This window comes from Ailuropoda melanoleuca, chromosome 13 (assembly GCF_002007445.2).
Source record: "Ailuropoda melanoleuca isolate Jingjing chromosome 13, ASM200744v2, whole genome shotgun sequence".
Lineage (NCBI taxonomy): Eukaryota > Metazoa > Chordata > Mammalia > Carnivora > Ursidae > Ailuropoda > Ailuropoda melanoleuca.
Window position 1 is genome coordinate 27,363,395 of NC_048230.1, and position 15,747 is coordinate 27,379,141.

A 15,747-nucleotide genomic window follows, 5' to 3' on the forward strand; every position below is an offset into this window, starting at 1 on the left:
TCTGGGATCATGACCTGAGCTGAAGGCAGCTTAACTGATTGAACCACCCATGTGCCCCCGAGCCTGTAGATTTTTGTTATTGATTGAGGAGTATGAGGTAAAGGACAAAAAAGCCCTGAAAACACCTTTAACCAGTTGGGGAACTCTGAGGAGGACATATGAGGATATAAGGAGAAGGAGAAGTTCAGTTTGGTATATGTTATAGGTACTGCGGGACCAGCTGGTGAAGACTGGCTGAAGGTCATTGAAGTGAGGCCAGGCCTTCTGGAACCTCCAAAATGTGAATCGGGAATTCTCAACTCCGACGATGTTGATCTGTTTCTCCGTCTCTAAATATGCCCAGTATATCTGCCCCGATATCTGCTCAGGAAGTCTTCCTGTCTGCTCTGTTTACCTCAATCCTTTCTCGCTTTCCCACCATGGCCGTCCTCACACCAAACTTTCCTTTACAAGTGGGTTGTTATATTCATCCGGCCCTTGGCCTGGGCTGCTCTGTGGTGGTGAACTCTTTGGGAACGCACCCAGTGACCACAGTTAGCATCAGTCAGTCAATAAACAGTAAGGACTGAGCTGGTCTGGGCTCTGGGTGAGGCCCTGGGGTTACAGCAGCGAGCCAGAGAGACACACAGACTTTGTCCTACTGGAGTTTACACCCCAGCAAAGCCTGCTGTGGATGAAACAGGACCGAATGTGAAGGCATCCGGGCTCCTGAAGAAACAAATGGCATGATCTTTTTGTTAAGGGGTCAGAGAAGACCCCCTCGGAGGAAGTGATCTTTTAAGGGAGCCCTGCATTAACTAGACAGTGAGGTGAAGAGGAACATTCGAGGCAGAGGGAATGGTTATGTGTCTAGGCAGAATGTGTACTGGCCCTGGAAGACAGTGTGGTATATTTTGGGATGTGGATGGCTAGTATAGCTGAGTTGATGTGGAGGCCAGTAGGCTCAACAGATCCCCCAGGACCTTGTCGGCCATACTTAGTCACTCATTCAACAAATGTTTCTTGAGTGTCAAAGGTATACCAGGCAATTTTAGGTCCTGGGATTACTGTAGTAGACAAGCAGATAAGGTGTCTTCTACTTGGGGAGATTGACAATAAACAAGTAAACAAATATAGAAACAAAGATGTAGGAGGAGGCCTCAGTAGAAAGGGTTGTTAGGGAAGGCCTGTCTGTGAGGTGGCATTTGAGCTGAATCCTGAAGGATGAGAAAGCCAGCTGTGTGTAGAATTGAGGGATTAGCATTTGGGGCAGAAAGAACAAGTACAAAGGCCCTGTGGTAGGCATGTGTGAAGAACAAAAGCGATCACTTGGCTGGATCGTTGATTAGGAGGAGCAGGGTGAGAGAAGGTGGGAGATAGGAAGGGGGGGCCAGGCCTTGTAGAGTCCCGTCAGTTGTTAGTACAGAAGTAATAAGATTTCTTTCCATTTTGTTTATTTCTTTAAATTTTTTTATTCATTTAAGTAAGCTCTACACCCAATGTGGGGCTCAAACTCATGACCCCGAGATCCAGGGGCGCACACACTTCCAACTGAGCCATCTGGGTGCCCCCAGATTTCTTTTTAAAAGATAATTTTGGTTGCTGTGTGCAGAATGGACTGTAGGGGGCAAGACTGCAAGCAGGAAGACCAGTTTTAGGAAGTCTTTGCAAAAGTTGAGCAATGATGGTCCCTTGAATAGGATGGGGATGACAGCAATGGGGAAGGGTACGCAGATTCGGGAGAGATACGGGAAGTGGAATGGACAGGTCTAGGCGAGCAAATACATATGGAGGTTTAAGAGGGAGAGAGAAGTCAAGGATGTTATCTTAGTTTCTAGTTTGAATAACTAGAGGTTGGTGATCATTCTGGGCCTTGAGGGATGAGGCGCCTGCACCATATCCCAGAGGATACAGAGAAACCTACACAGGTTTGCAGTTTGGAAGAGCAGTCTCTGCAGATACCACCTTTTGGATTAGTTACCTATGGGTGATACTCGGAGGTTCATAAGGTGACACGGACACCTAGGATAGAATGAGGAGCCAATGCCAGCAGAATAGACCAAGAATTCAAGAGATGGACAAGTGTCCACTGGATGGAATGATGAACATGCTGGTGGATTTAGTCACCCCAGGAGAGTGGTGAGCGGGAGGTGAGGAAATGGGAGACCATGAAGGGAGGTGAGCTTTCCAGCAATTTGGCCAAGAACACCAGAGTGTGGGGCCAAGGGAGAGGTCTTGGATGGGGCCTAGGTCTCCAGCCCTTGGTGCTTCCAGGAACCTGGGCAAGGCTGTACAGGGAAGGCTATCTTCCTTAACCTCAGAGGCCGAGTCATCTTGGCCCAGCCCATTTCCCATAAGAGCCCTGGGTGGAGTTAGGAAAGTCATCTCTAACCCTGGGTGAGGCTGAGGGCTCAAGATGGGAGGGTCGCCCCAACTCCCAATGATAAGTCCTTACATGCAAAGGTGAACCCCTGACCCTAATAGTTCCTTGCCCCCAACTTCCCAAGGCAGTGCACTCTGGGAGAAAATAATGTTATCTGTTCCCCAAATTCTCAGTCTTTAGTGGCCTGACAACCCAAGGTGAACCAACTGAAATAAAAGTGTAATAACAGCACAGAACAATGTGACAGTGGGCTGCCTATGGAATCTTCAGGAAGAGAATGATGGTTCTAGAAGGGGCAAACAAGCTGGCTTCAAAAGTCTTTCCCCACTGAACCTGGTGTGTCCTCCCTGTACCCCGCCCTTCATTGATTCCAGTGACCAGACAGCAGTCAAACCTTAGTTTTTCACTTTATTGTACAAAAAGAGGGAAAACAAAACTTCTACAGTTGGCCTTAAGCTTAGGCAGACACCTCTAAGACACTCCCTCCCACCTCCCATGATACAAATTCAAGTCGTGGTTGTTGTTGAAACCTACAAAAACACTCCTTAAATATTAGAAAAAAAGGGGAGAGAGTGGGGGGGGGTCCTCCCACTCCAACCATCTCATCCCAGTGCCAAAATGCACTCAGAGTGACCTCTTACAGCACCAACACCCCCATCCCCACAGCCCTGTTCGTACTGTAAGAATTTTCGATTTTTAAAATGGGGGGGGGAAGTGCCCCATTCAAAGTTGTTTTTAAATGAAAACACATTCCACTAAAACACAACATCGTAGGGGCATTCAAACAGGAAAATGGGGTTCTTTGCAGGGGCTCTTGGGAAGAAATAGAACCTATGAACCCCTATATCAGGGTCAGGACAAAAGAAGGGGAGTGGGAGTGGGGAGAATCCTCCCCTAACTCCCCCACCCCCAGCACCACGTCCAAGGCAAAGCAGTTTGTCTGCTTTCCTTTGGGAGTGGGACCCACTTTCCCATCCCACCTCCTGGGTGGAATTCCCACTCTTCCCCCACCCCTTGGCTTTCATTCAGAGGGGGAAGGCGGAAAAGCACAAAGCCCCAACTAAATGGGTCGTTGACATGATTGTAAGGAAAAAAAAAAAAAGCCAAAATTTAATCAAAAATTAAAAATTTCAATCCACAGAGATAAGGTGGCTTGGCTTATTATTAAGGGTCTAGGGTTTAGGGTTCCAGAAATTTTGAAATGGCCAGGAAGGGTTAGAGGGACAGCTGCAAAAGCAGCCTTTGCAGACCCCTTCCCCAGCTGGGGGTTTGGAGGGGTGGGGAAGGGAGCAGACCTGAGAAATCAAAGGGAATGGGGGTGGGGGAGCTGGAGGATATAGGGAAAGGCAGGAGGGGTGTACGTTAAGAGCTTCCAATGCATTTCTTGAAACCCAGTTTCTGAGCCCGAGGTGGCCAGACAACCTCTCAGATGAACTGGAAAGGCCTTTCCCACTAAATAAAAGACTCTTGGGTTCACCCAGTCTGCCCCCCTCCCAATGGCCCCGCTGGAGACCAGCGGCAGCCCAGAGTCCAGTGGCCCTGGCAGAGGGAAGCGGCTATAGGAAGCATTAGAGTGGCTTCAGTACCCCCCCAAAAAACTGAATCAGAGATTAGGCAAAGCAGAGAATGTGGAGAAAAGGGGCTGCCCCAGCCTGTTCCCACCAGGATCAATGTCTCCCTGGTCCTCACCAACCCATTCATCAGATTCACAGACTGAGGTGGGCTCCCACTTCTCGTACATACACGCATCCACACGCACACGCACACACACACGCCTTTGCACACATCCACAGGTGCACCCATGCTATGTACAGGCGACACACACGCGCACACACTTTTCCATTCGCATCAAGACCGTTTTAAAAAAGTCCCAAACCTACCCCCTAAACCCACCCTCTCCCAGAAATGACAACAGAGACGACAGCCGAGATCGGTAGGAAACGTCTCGTTGACAGCTCAGAGCTTAAAAAAAAAATATATACACATATATAAAAAACACTTCTGCCCCCTCCCCCCATGAGTGGGTCCAGGCAGCTCCTTCCTGCAGAGGGCAGGGGAGAGGGCTGTGGGGCGGTGCCCGTTTTCTCTGAGGCTCCTGCCCTCCTCTCCCCACATGTTCCCTGCCTCCAGTTCCAATGTAGGGGTCCAGTCGGCAAGCCCCTCTGGGAAGGGAGGGGTCTTCCCCAAGCTTCCACCCTCCCATGGGTCGGGCTGCAGGTGTGGAGGGCCTCACCGAACTCTTTGGGACCCCCCACCCCACTCCCAGGTCCATTGTCCATGACGGAACCACAAGTGCAGAAAAGGGGTGGGCCGGGCCGGTCCAGTGGTGGCTCAGTCTGATGGTTGCGCTCCCTGGAGGGCCCCCCAGGGCTGATGTCTCTGAGGCTGCAGAGTCCTGGCCTGGGCTCCTCCAGCCCCTCCCCCACCGAATTTAAAAAAAAAAAAAGGAAAAGAAAAAGAAAAGAAAGTGGGGGAGGCCAGGGGACAGGGGACAGAACATGGGGGAGAAACAAAGGTGGTCAGTTGGGGAGGGGAGCCCTGCGTGGGACTGAGCCTCAGTTGGAGTCAGAGTCCGAGGAGTCCCCCGAGGAGGAGGAGCTGGAGCTGCTGCCCTCAGACTCGTTGTCCTCGTCCTCGTCATCGTCCTCGTCGTCATCCTCGTCCTCGTCATCCTCCTCGTTCTGGGAGGCAAGGAGCGCGGTCACCAGGTGGCAGTCCTGGTGAGCAGCCCCCCCCCCCCCCCCCCCCCNACACCCCGCCACCTGACCTCATCTCCATCCTCACTCTCGTCCTCACTGCTCGACTCGGAGGAGTCCCCGCCGTCCTCAGAGGAGTCCCCATTCTCATCGTCCTCCTCCTCTTCGTCCTCGTCCTCGTCCTCCTCATCCTCTTCATCATCCTCCTCGGACTCCTGGGAGGGGCGGAGGCGCATCAGTGGTCTCTGCCACACCCCTCCAGGCACCGAGGACCCCCCTCCTCCGTCTGGGAGGCGTTCCTTACCGACTTGGACTGCAAGGCAGTCCGGCTGGACTTGGGGTTTGGGCCTCGCAGCTTGGTCATGCTCTTACGTTTCTGTAGGAAAGCATGGGGACACAGACCAAGGGAGCAGCTGTGAGTTCCAGACAACGCCCCCCCAACCCCTCCCTTTCCCCAGTGCTGCCCTGCTCCCAGACTCACATTGGAGATGTACTCTTTATACGCTGCACGGTCCTGGGGAGACAGGCTCTGCGGGAGACAGAGGAGGACGTACAGGTCGGAACGCCACCCAGACACCTGCGGCCCGAGCGTGTTGACCGAGCGCCAGGCAGCGGGCTAAGCACATACGTACCGTTACCCCATTTTACCCCTGCCGCTCCCCCCACACCTTGGGTCTCTGAAGACAGCCCCCCAGGATCAGAGAACACAGCTCCTGTCCTACTGCTTGAGATGCCCTGAACCCTTTTCTAAGCTACCCTGTCCTGGGACCACTGGTTTTCATGTCCCTCCTGTCGTCCAACTGAAGTGGAAGCTCCGGAGTTAGTCCTTCCTCAGCTCAGAGAAGCCGCCCACAATGACCACCACAGTCTGGTATCACCACTCTCACCCAACAAGCCTGGAGCCACGGATGAGGGGGTCTGTGGCTCCCCAAACCTCTGGACACTAAAACGCTGCTACCTCCCAGGGTCCCTGGCTAACCTGCCTGGACAGCTGGGGATGACACAGGTGACTCTCCCTACGTTATAGTTCTGACTGCTTGACCAAGGCGCCAAAGGGGCGCTCAGAAGCTTGGGGCCAAACCAGAGCCTGGGCAAGGTCCTCTGGTTTCGGCTGGAGGTCGGAAAAAGCAATCCGATTCGGATTATTCTACTTACTAGCTGTGTGACCTTGGGTAGGTTACTTCACCTCTCTGAACCTTGGTTTCTTTTCTTTGCTAGTCATCATTACCCTAGAGGACTGCTGGGACACTGAACGAAATCACGAATGCAGACCAGCCAGCCAAGACAGCCTCCTGCCCAGGGTCCCCAGCGCTCTCACCTTGACCCAGAGGTCCAGGTGTACTTTGTACTGCTTCTGCTGCTCCTCCGCCAGTTTTTTGTAGTGCTCCTTCTGGCTCTGGGAAATGCGCTGCCAGCGGCTGCCAATCTCCACCATGCGCTCTTTCAGCGGCAGGTGGTTCAGCTCCCCGTTGGACAGCAGCTCCTGGGAGAACTTCTGGTAACCGTTCCTAGGAGGCGGGGCGGTGCCAGGAGGGTTAGGACGCAGACACAGCCACCTTCCAGCAGTGACCCTCCCTCCGGCCAGGGTGGGTTCCGGCCCTCTGACTCACATGGGAGGCTTCTTCGGTTCTCCTTGGAACTTCATCTTCTTGGACGAGTTTGCAGCGGCTGGGGGTGCCCGCATCTCACTCAGCTCTCTCTGCGAGGACACCCGCAAGGGTCACGCTCGCTCCACCCCCCACCCGGAAGTATTTCTACGTCCTGCCCCATGCCATCAGTGCCTCAGAAACGGAGGCAGAGCTGGGGAGCAACGTCCTGACAGCTCACACCTGGGTCAGGCGCCGCTGCTCCGAAGTGCTGGCTTAACTACAACCACGTGACCGGTATCACTGCACCCATTTAGTGATGTGTGACTGAGGTTCAGAGAAGGAAGGTGTGAGATCTGCTCAGGGTCACACAGCCCAGGCTGGGGCTTCTGGCTCCACGACCCACCCACTAAGGAAAGGGGGCTGCGACCCCTGAAGTGGAGGGAGAGGGAGGCGGCCCCAGCTCCACCGTGCCCACCATGCTGACTGGGGCAGAGCCCTTCTTCCCACCTCATATCGCTTTTGGTCTTCGGCTGCTTTCTTAATCCACATCAATTTCTCCTTCTTCTCCATGTTGTTCCAGGTCATCTCCATGGCTTTCAAGGCCTTCACCCGGTCATTCTGGAAACAAACAGGGATGTCAGCTATGGGAGGGGTCACTTGGGGCAGGAGGCAGCCCGTGTGGCCAGGCTGTGGAACAACCCCTTTCGGGCTCCCTGCCACCTTGAAGCGGGCCAGGTAGTCCCCGATGACGCTCTGTTGCCAGATCTCCTCAGCTCTCTTGGGTGACTCGGGCAGCTTGCCCCGTTCCTCGCGGTCCCCGCCTGGCTTCCTCTCCGACTGAGCCTTCAGCGCCGCCTCCCGGGCCTTGTACTTGGCCTGCGGAGGGACGGCAGGGGCGTCAGCCTTCCGGCCGCCTGCAGGGGGCGCGCGTACCCCGTCCAGCGCTGGAAGGCTCCGCCCCCCCCGCCAGGGCGGGGCTGGCGGAGGCGTGGGCTGGTGCAGCTGTCTCCAGCCTGGGGCTCAGCCCGCCAACCGGCTCTGCTCCCCGGGGAGCCGGGGCCCTCAGCTGACAGCTTCCCGCCTTCCGGCTTGCTGAGCTCCCAGCCCCAGCATCCGAGCCGGGCACACACGTGGGGCTCGCACAGCCCGAGGCTAAGTGCAGCTAGCCCCTGCGGCCGAAGCGGGGGCGGGAAGAACCTGGCCCTGGCAGCCACTCCGGGCTGAGGGAGCCTGACCTTCTTCTTTTCCGACAAGTCGTTCCACATGCGGGCCAGAAGACGGGTCAGCTCGCTCTCCGAGAGCTCGGGCCGTTCCTCCTGCAGCTGTCGCCGCTTCTCTTCAGAGAAGATGAACATGGCTGACACGGGCCGCTTGGGCTTCTCCGAGCCCCCCTGTAGGTGGACAAAGAAGGTCGGGTCCGTGGGGGTGCTGGCAGGAGCCCCACCTTCCCCACCCCCACCCCAGGCCGTCTGCCCCCTCGCGCACCTTGCCCCCTTCCTGCGAGGGCTTCTTGGAGGCTGGGCTGGCGGCTTGCTTCTTGTTGATGCTCAACATCTTCTCCTCCCCCAGGACCCGCTGCTGTTCCTCCTCAGGCAGGCTCTGGCCCGGACACAAGAGGCGGCATGGGGCTGCGCACCTGCTTGCGGCCCGCTCCCAGGTGCTCGAAGGGCCTTAACTCCAAGGCCTCTGTCCGCCCGACGCCCCCCTCCAGAACACTCACCTCTAGGAAACGGAGCAGCTCCACCTCATAATCTTTCTTTTTCTGGGAAAAGGAGGGGAGTCAGGGTCAGTCTGGTTCTCAAGGCACAATAACCCTCTACAAAACATCCAGAGCCTGCACAGGGGCTCGTCTCCCTCTACAGATGGTAGACGTGAGGCCGGAGGCCATCTGCCCTGAGCAGCCCAGGTGTGAAACGTCGCGTACCACCACGTCTGTAGCAGGCGCCCGAGATCCGTCTTCCCAGTAATGGACAGACCCCAAGCTGGGGCCAGATCTCCCGCGTCAGACTCCCGAGGCCAGGCCGAAGCGTCCCCAGAAGGCCTCCTTAGCACAGCTCACCTGGTCACACTTCTTGTGGTAGGCGTCCTTCTCCTTCTGGGACAGCAGCTTCCACTGCTGGCTGCATAGCACCATGCGCTCAGTGCTGGGCACGTCCTTCATGTTGGCCATCAGCTCGGCGCAGTACAGCGAGTAGCTGTTCCTAGCGGAACCCGCAGGGAGGGAGAGGTGTCCTCCCTCAGTATCTTCCCTGAGTGACCAGGGCGGCCCCGGGGCAGCTGGCTTCCTCAACTTCAGAGCCCGGCCTTTGCGGGCCTAGCTCCCTAGATGCCCACTTGGCCACTCACCCCCCCACCCCCACCCCAGGGCAGCGCTCACGGAGGTGGCTTGGTGGGTCGCCCATCAAACTTGTCCTTGAGCTGGCGTTCGGCCTTGGTGAGGGTGGACTTGGTGATGCCCTCCTCACTGATGTTCAGCTCAGGGTGCTTCTGGATATAGTCACGCATAATCTCCTGCAGAGTGAGGTGGGGGGACGGAGGGCAACGGGGTGTGGGGTTAGCCGGGGCTGGGCTGGGGGGTGGCCGTGTGTCTGCTATGCCACACGAGACATGGCGCCCTGCCCTGCCCTAGCCTGAGATCTCATGGGAGGGGGCAGGGAAGGTAGGGGCAGAGGTGAGGGGCCCAGAAGGCCTCCCTCAATGGAAGGACAGGGAATGACTGCCTCCTGCAGACTGCGGAGGCCACAGAGTCAGAGGGCAGAGGCTCTTGAAGAGCCGGATGGGGAGGAGCGCAGCGGAAGCCTAACCTCGTACTCCTTCCGCTGCTCCAGGGCCTTATGAATCCATTTCAGCCTCTTTTTGTCCGAGAGCTGAGACCACTGCTTCCCCAGGGAGTCCTTCACCTCCTTCGTAGTGGCCTGCAAACCAAAAGCCGTCAGACACACACAGGCAGCCAGGGGCAGGGGGAGGGGAGGGGGGAGGGGGGCACCGAGGCCCCCGCCCCCTCAGGCCACAGGAGGTCACGAGTGTCCCCCACAGGCCAGGAGGGGAAAGTGGAGAGGCGGGGGTCCCGCCTAGGTGCAAGGGGACAGGCTCACACACGCACGCACGCACACACTCGCACGCCAGCTGGCCCAGGCCCTGTCCATGCAGCCCACCCCTGGGGAGGGGCCTCCTCTCCTGCTCCCCTGCACCGTGCCCGGCCGACCTGGCGCGGCTCCCCCCTTGCCACCACCGTGCGCCCTCCATCCCTACCCCCTGGCCGGACACTCACATCTGGCCGCACTTTGAGGTACACCTTCTTCTCATGGGTGTACCACAGCTGCTGGGGGGTTTTGGGCTTCTCGGGGATGTCCGACTTCTTGGCATTCTGGATTAGGTCAGGGTGATCCTCCCTAGCCAGGGTGTGGGGAGCAACAGTCAGCCGGTACAGGGGGACCCTGCCAGGGAGACCCCAGCTAGCTGCCCCACCCACCAAGGCTCCTCGGCCTATCAGTTGGGACCTAGTGGGACAGTGGCTACCTGCCTGTCCCTGCCCTTGCACAGGACCCACTGGGGTCTACACATGACCCATCCATCTTCCATGCCTCACAGATGGCAAGCTTGAGGCTCTGGTGTTACCCTATCCTGCCACACCCAGTGCCCTGTGGCCCTCCTCTGGGCTCCACTGCCTTACCTGAACCGGGCCAGGTTTCGCTCGAACTCCTGTTTCTCTCTCTGGAAGTCCTGAATATATTTCATCTGGGGGAGGAGGGGACGGGGTCATCCACGACCCAAAGCCTGAGCTATAAAAGCCACTGAGTCCTTGCTAGCTATTTTGCCTCCCAGTGGTGACGTGGACAGAGGGTGACGTGAGCTGCCAGAGGATGGTGGCCTGCCTTCCAGTGGGTTGGGGAGACTCAACGGTAGCCCAGACTGCTGGCTTAGAACCAGACAGTGCGAGCTACAGGGGTCTCCCAGAACACATCCTATAGCCTATTCCATCCTATTGAGAGAGGGAGGGTCCCAGAAGTGGGACCCAGCCTCACCCAGTCACAGTGAGCAGTGACAGGGCCAGGACTCCCCCTGACCCTACCAACCCTCCCTGCCCACCTTTCCCCAACACCGCACAACTCCCCATGAGTCAGGAGGAGGTGTAGGCCTTGCCCCCATTATTCCCTCCTCCCATGTCTGTGGCAGCTGGAACTGGTCCGTTGCCTCCAAGGAGGCCCATGGGGCCAGGGACAGGCTGAGTCCTGCTTTCAAGGCCCAAGAGGGGAGACGGTGTTGAGGGCACCCAGACTGAATTCTTGCAGTGTAAGCGACATGCTAATAGACTGGTCTCCTGAATTTGGATTTTCTTCCTCATCCACGGAGCGGTACCTCTGGTCCCCTGGCTATCTTCACATGCCTCCGAACCCCCTCCCATCACCTTCTTCCCGGCTCCTCCAGCCCTCCCTTCCCCACTCCACTGACTCTCCTCCGCCTTGGCTTCTCTTCCTTCTCCTCCACCTCTTTCTGAAGGGCTGCCTCCCTTCCCACCATCACCCGACTACTTCTGTTTTGTTCCTGCCTCTCCATCCCTCACTCTTCCTTTCCCACCTGTCTCTTTCCTTTCCTCATCTACCCCGTCCTGGCTACCACTCAATGGCCAGCTCTCCTTTCTCCCTTTCTCCCTGATTCACAAGAGTCAGCCTTGGAAGGGTCCAGGAGCTCACGGCAACTGAGCCCAACCCCTGCGTCTCCCAGGAGGCACCAGGCACAGGAACAGCCTCACTTTCCCCTGGGGTTTCTCCAGAACATGGGGAGCAGAGCCCAGCCCACTCTGCCTCAGTGTCAGCCCTCCTTGCAAAGAACAGCGGCTCTAAGAACAAGAAGTCACGCACAGGACTGGGCTTACCCTCCGCACCTCAGATAAAGACCAAGTCCAGAGAAACGAAGGAACTTACCACAGGTCACACACACAGCAATTCAGAGATACTCAGGAGAACAGGCCCAAGTCTTGGGTCCCCCAGGCCAGCACCCTGTCTGCTCTACCACATAGTGTCTCAGCCCTCCCTGGTCCTGGGACCCTCTGCCTCTCCCTCCCATGCCTTGAGTGTCTGGGTGTCGTTTACAGTCTGCTCTGCAACATCCCCATCAGAGGGGGTGAAGACTTCACCACCTCCTACTCCGGCTTGGCCTGGGCAGCCGTGGTAGACAGCTGGTTTCACCCTGCCAAGCTGGCTCCTTTTCGGGTACACAACCAAGGGGGCATGCGAGCCTGCAGCCAGAGCGCACGAACCGGGAAGACAGGAGGGCCAGTGCTGCCTCCTGAGAGAGCTGGCTGTGTGTGGCTGTGTCTCTTCTTCCCCCCAATGTGCCCTCTTCTCTCCCCCGCTGCCCCTCACCAACACCTCTCCCAGCTCTGCCTCACAGCCCGGCACCCTGGCTGTCCATCTCTCTCCCCACCCCATCTTGCTCAGGGCCTGCCTGGCTGCAGGCTCTTACACAGCTTGGCTGCCAACCTTGGGGAGGGTCCACTTGACCTAACTGTGCGGGACTGTATCCAGCCCTGCCTGGGAGACTGGGGTAACCTCTGCCCAAGGTCAACGACCTGCGGACCGCAGGAGGCCACAAGGGACACAGTGCGTCCTTGGGCGAACACGTGCGTGGAGGAAGGAAGCCCACTTCACGTGCGGATGTGGCAGTGGGAAGCGCACCCAAGTCCTGTTCTGCTGTCACTAGTTGCGGGACCCGGGACATGAGTCCCTCCTGAGCCTCGTTTCCGTGCCCTCACAATCGGAATAACCCCTTCTCCAGGGGGTTCCCTGTACGGGGATGCTGCGTGCATCAGATGAGACCACAGTGGGAAATGTCCGAGGATGGACTGCTGGGCCAGCCTGCCAGTGAGAAGGCGAGCACAGAAGCCGAGCTGTGTGAGAGAACACTGTGGACTGTCTATGCCGTAAAGGTGGGTCTGAGCACCTGCCGCAATCCGGCTTATGCCTTCGACAGTGCCTGGGCCTGACCGTGTGTGGGACCGGGAGGAGGAGATCGAGTGTGGCTGCCCAAGACCCTACACTCTGCTGGGCCAACCCACCCCCACCCAATGCCAAGTCCCTCCGTCTAAGCCTCCCCCCACAGCTGACCTACACCACACCAGCTGCTCCCTGCCTTTTCCCTCCTCCCCGGCTCGCCCCCCTCCCCCCACCTTCTTCTTCTCCGGCAGCTCCTTGTATTTCTTGGACAGAATCTTGGTCAGGTCCAGGTTGCTCATCTCAGGGTGGAGCTTCGCATACTTGGCCCGCTTCTCCATGAAGAAGCGGAAATAAGGGGTCAGGGGCTTCTTTGGGAAGTCTGGGTGTTTCTGGAAGGAGGGTCAAGGACACGGTGAAGGTCAGACAGTATCCGTTCTTTGGCCCATTCCTCTCCTACACGTCATGCTCCTCTTCCTGAAAACTCACCTTGAGTTTTTTGCCTTTGTAAGGATTTTTAACATGTTCCTGAGCATCAAGGATCAATTCTGTCAACGTTCGGAACTTCCTCACCTGGAGGAAGAAGGGAGGTGAATGCAAGGGGGAGTTCAGAAAGCGAAACACCACCCCAGAGCATACCCCCTTTTCCAATGGGTCTCCTCTATTTTCCACTAGACTGAATTTATCGAAGGGGGAGGGGCAGAGTCCAACAGCCACAACTCAGCCCCTGACACCCAGGCGCTGGCCCATGCCTCCGGCAGAGGACCAGGCAGTCCGTACACACCAAAGGACAGCAACAAGGTGACCACCTGACCTCGATGTGTTGTCCATGCCAGCACCTCATTCAATCCCCAGAACAGCTCAGGCGACAGAAGCTCCAAGACGGTAAGTATTCAAGGCCACACAGCTAGAAAGTGGCAGAACTGAGAACTCTAGGCCAGTGCTGTCAACCGTGCCACCTCCCAAATGTACAAGGGCGACCACATGAGCACCTCGCCTGGTCTCTTTCCTTCCTGTTTATAGACTTCTGTTTCCTCTCCCCTACCACGAAGGTTGAGGCAGGGGTTCATGTAGATGTGTCAGGAAAGGGGGGGACCAGTTACCTCATTAGAAATCTCCACCCATTTGAGCTTGCACATGTCTCCGGAAAAGTCTTTAAATGCTACTTTTTCCCAGTCCATATGTGACTCGGTGGTTTTGAACTTGGAGCTGTCATTGGATGGAAGGTTGTTCTTCATGCATTCCAGCAAAGTCAGCATGTCTTCCTGAGACCAGCGGTCTGGGGAGGGGTAAGAAAGGCAATCATGCCCAGCTCATGCTTTCCCCTCCTCTGTTCCCCAGTCCTTAAATGCTCAATCCTTCTTTCCCAGAGCATCCCAAATCCCTGGTTACCTCCGATCTGAAGGCAAAGACAAGACACGACCTATTCATAAGGGAAAACTAAGACCATATGGATTAGAACAGGAATTCCAGTCCAGACAGCATCATACCTAGAAAGCCAGACTTGAAGTCAGGTGTGGCTTACTTCAAAACCATGATCATCTCTAACACACTAGGCTGCCAACAGGCTACTATTTATTGTGGGGGAGAGAAAGAAATGAAGTTACAGTGATTTGGGGCCTGGTGGGCAAACAGCTAACTTACTGGGACAGGGGAGAGAAGCAGGGAGGCACAACACGTCTAAATGTGTTGCCAAGTTTAAGTTCCAGGTGGATCCCATAGATGTGAAAGGACTGAGGATGGAGTGTGGGCAGTGAGGAGAACCCATGCAGACATTTCTCTCTGCCACAGCTGGAAACTAACATTGGAGATGTGAATAATTTGGGGCAAGGAAGAAAAATGGAATGCAAATGAAAGGACCATACAGGGTAGCTGGGAGGCAAGACAAGGCAGGTGGGCAAAGGCTCTCAGGGCCCTGGCTCCAGGGAGAACCCCCAGAATTCTGAGTTGTCTTCTGGGTCCCACTCCCCATGGAAGCAAAAAAGAAAAGGGGGGGGTCTAAACCAGCTGTTTTCAACCACTGAACTACAGCTCCAGGAGGCCAGTCTGGAGTGTGGTGACCCTGGAAGGTCAGCTGGGAGAACAGATACCAGGGCCAGGAGTCAAAAGGGCTCTTCATTTGCATTTGCATCTGGTAACCTGGGTCAGGGTTTCCACAAGGTGGGTCACATGGGCCAATAATCCTCTCTCCTCTCAGTGTCCCACAGTCATGGCCAGCTGCTCGGCTTCATCCTACCCCCTGCCCCCACACATATGAGATCCCTACTGGATGGGGTAGGGTCTAGTGATGGACCTCCTATGGCTTGGAACCTCAAACCACCAAAACATCCTTTCCCTCCACCTGCCTCGCCAAAACCTCTGTCCTCTGAGTAACAATAAAACCCCTGAAAAGCCTTCCCCATCTTTTCCTTCTCCCCCTTCCCCTACATTCCTCATCCCTCCTCCCACTCCAGGACACTGGGTGAGGAGAGGACACACTCTGGCCTGATTGGGAAGCCCAGAAGGAAGGCTTGCACAGGCCTCCTTCTCCCTCTCTAAGCGGAAGAATGGAGTGCGAAAAATACAGCTTATAGCCTCAAGGCCAAATAATTTGGTTTAGCCAAACTTGATTCCTGAAACCGAAGACAGCCCCCTCATCTCAATTCAGAGACTGCCGACTGTCTAGCCCCTTTGGAAGGGGAGTGGGCCCTGCAGCCAGCCATGTGGGAAAAGAGGACGTAAGTTAAAGGGCTCCTACCTTGGCCTTTGGGGGCGGCCATTTCCAGGTCTGTGGGGCAGTCAGCTTCTCCGTTCATTCTTCAGCCGTCCAGCCACCTCCTCCAGCCACCTCCTCGGGTCGTGCTGGCCGGGCAACCCGCGGTCAAAACCACCTTACCCTTTAGGAGAGACACCAGTCCCCACTCAGGCGGCATGCGAGGTGAGGGACTTTCTATTCCTCCCTCCCCCAAAGGGGAGGGGGGGCACGAGTCCACACTCGCGGAGACCCTGCCGAGACCCTAGTAGACCTAATGGGTCGGTGGGTGTGGGAGTGCGCCCCCCCTCCCCACCCCTGCAGCCCGGCTCCACCGCGTGCGCCCTCCCCTGCCCACGCGAGAGACTGCTCCCAGCTCCCGCGTGCAGCTAGCGCCCGCCCTCCGCCCTCCTTCCCCCACCCGGGCCAAAAAAAA

At 56.6% G+C, this 15,747-nt stretch overlaps 1 protein-coding gene across 3 annotated transcripts in view; it reads right to left on the reverse strand.

The window, feature by feature from the left end:
• Positions 1–4,291: 4,291 nt before the first annotated feature.
• Positions 4,292–15,747, reverse strand: part of UBTF (upstream binding transcription factor) — a 14,531-nt gene continuing 3,075 nt past the window's right edge. For 2 of the 3 annotated variants that reach the window (XM_034640287.1, XM_034640286.1), the window contains exons 2-21: positions 15,318–15,456; positions 13,684–13,859; positions 13,070–13,153; positions 12,817–12,972; positions 10,321–10,385; positions 9,919–10,039; positions 9,452–9,562; positions 9,025–9,158; positions 8,707–8,848; positions 8,368–8,409; positions 8,133–8,246; positions 7,883–8,038; positions 7,368–7,523; positions 7,155–7,265; positions 6,669–6,757; positions 6,377–6,566; positions 5,540–5,587; positions 5,363–5,434; positions 5,130–5,273; positions 4,292–5,043 (exon numbers count right to left, since the gene is read on the reverse strand). In XM_034640287.1, the coding sequence (XP_034496178.1) occupies positions 4,918–5,043; positions 5,130–5,273; positions 5,363–5,434; positions 5,540–5,587; positions 6,377–6,566; positions 6,669–6,757; positions 7,155–7,265; positions 7,368–7,523; positions 7,883–8,038; positions 8,133–8,246; positions 8,368–8,409; positions 8,707–8,848; positions 9,025–9,158; positions 9,452–9,562; positions 9,919–10,039; positions 10,321–10,385; positions 12,817–12,972; positions 13,070–13,153; positions 13,684–13,859; positions 15,318–15,375 (2,295 nt within the window). In that variant the 5' untranslated portion in view covers positions 15,376–15,456 and the 3' untranslated portion in view covers positions 4,292–4,917. The remainder of the gene's footprint in view (positions 5,044–5,129; positions 5,274–5,362; positions 5,435–5,539; positions 5,588–6,376; positions 6,567–6,668; positions 6,758–7,154; positions 7,266–7,367; positions 7,524–7,882; positions 8,039–8,132; positions 8,247–8,367; positions 8,410–8,706; positions 8,849–9,024; positions 9,159–9,451; positions 9,563–9,918; positions 10,040–10,320; positions 10,386–12,816; positions 12,973–13,069; positions 13,154–13,683; positions 13,860–15,317; positions 15,457–15,747) is intronic. The other variant, XM_034640288.1, reaches the window with a different exon arrangement.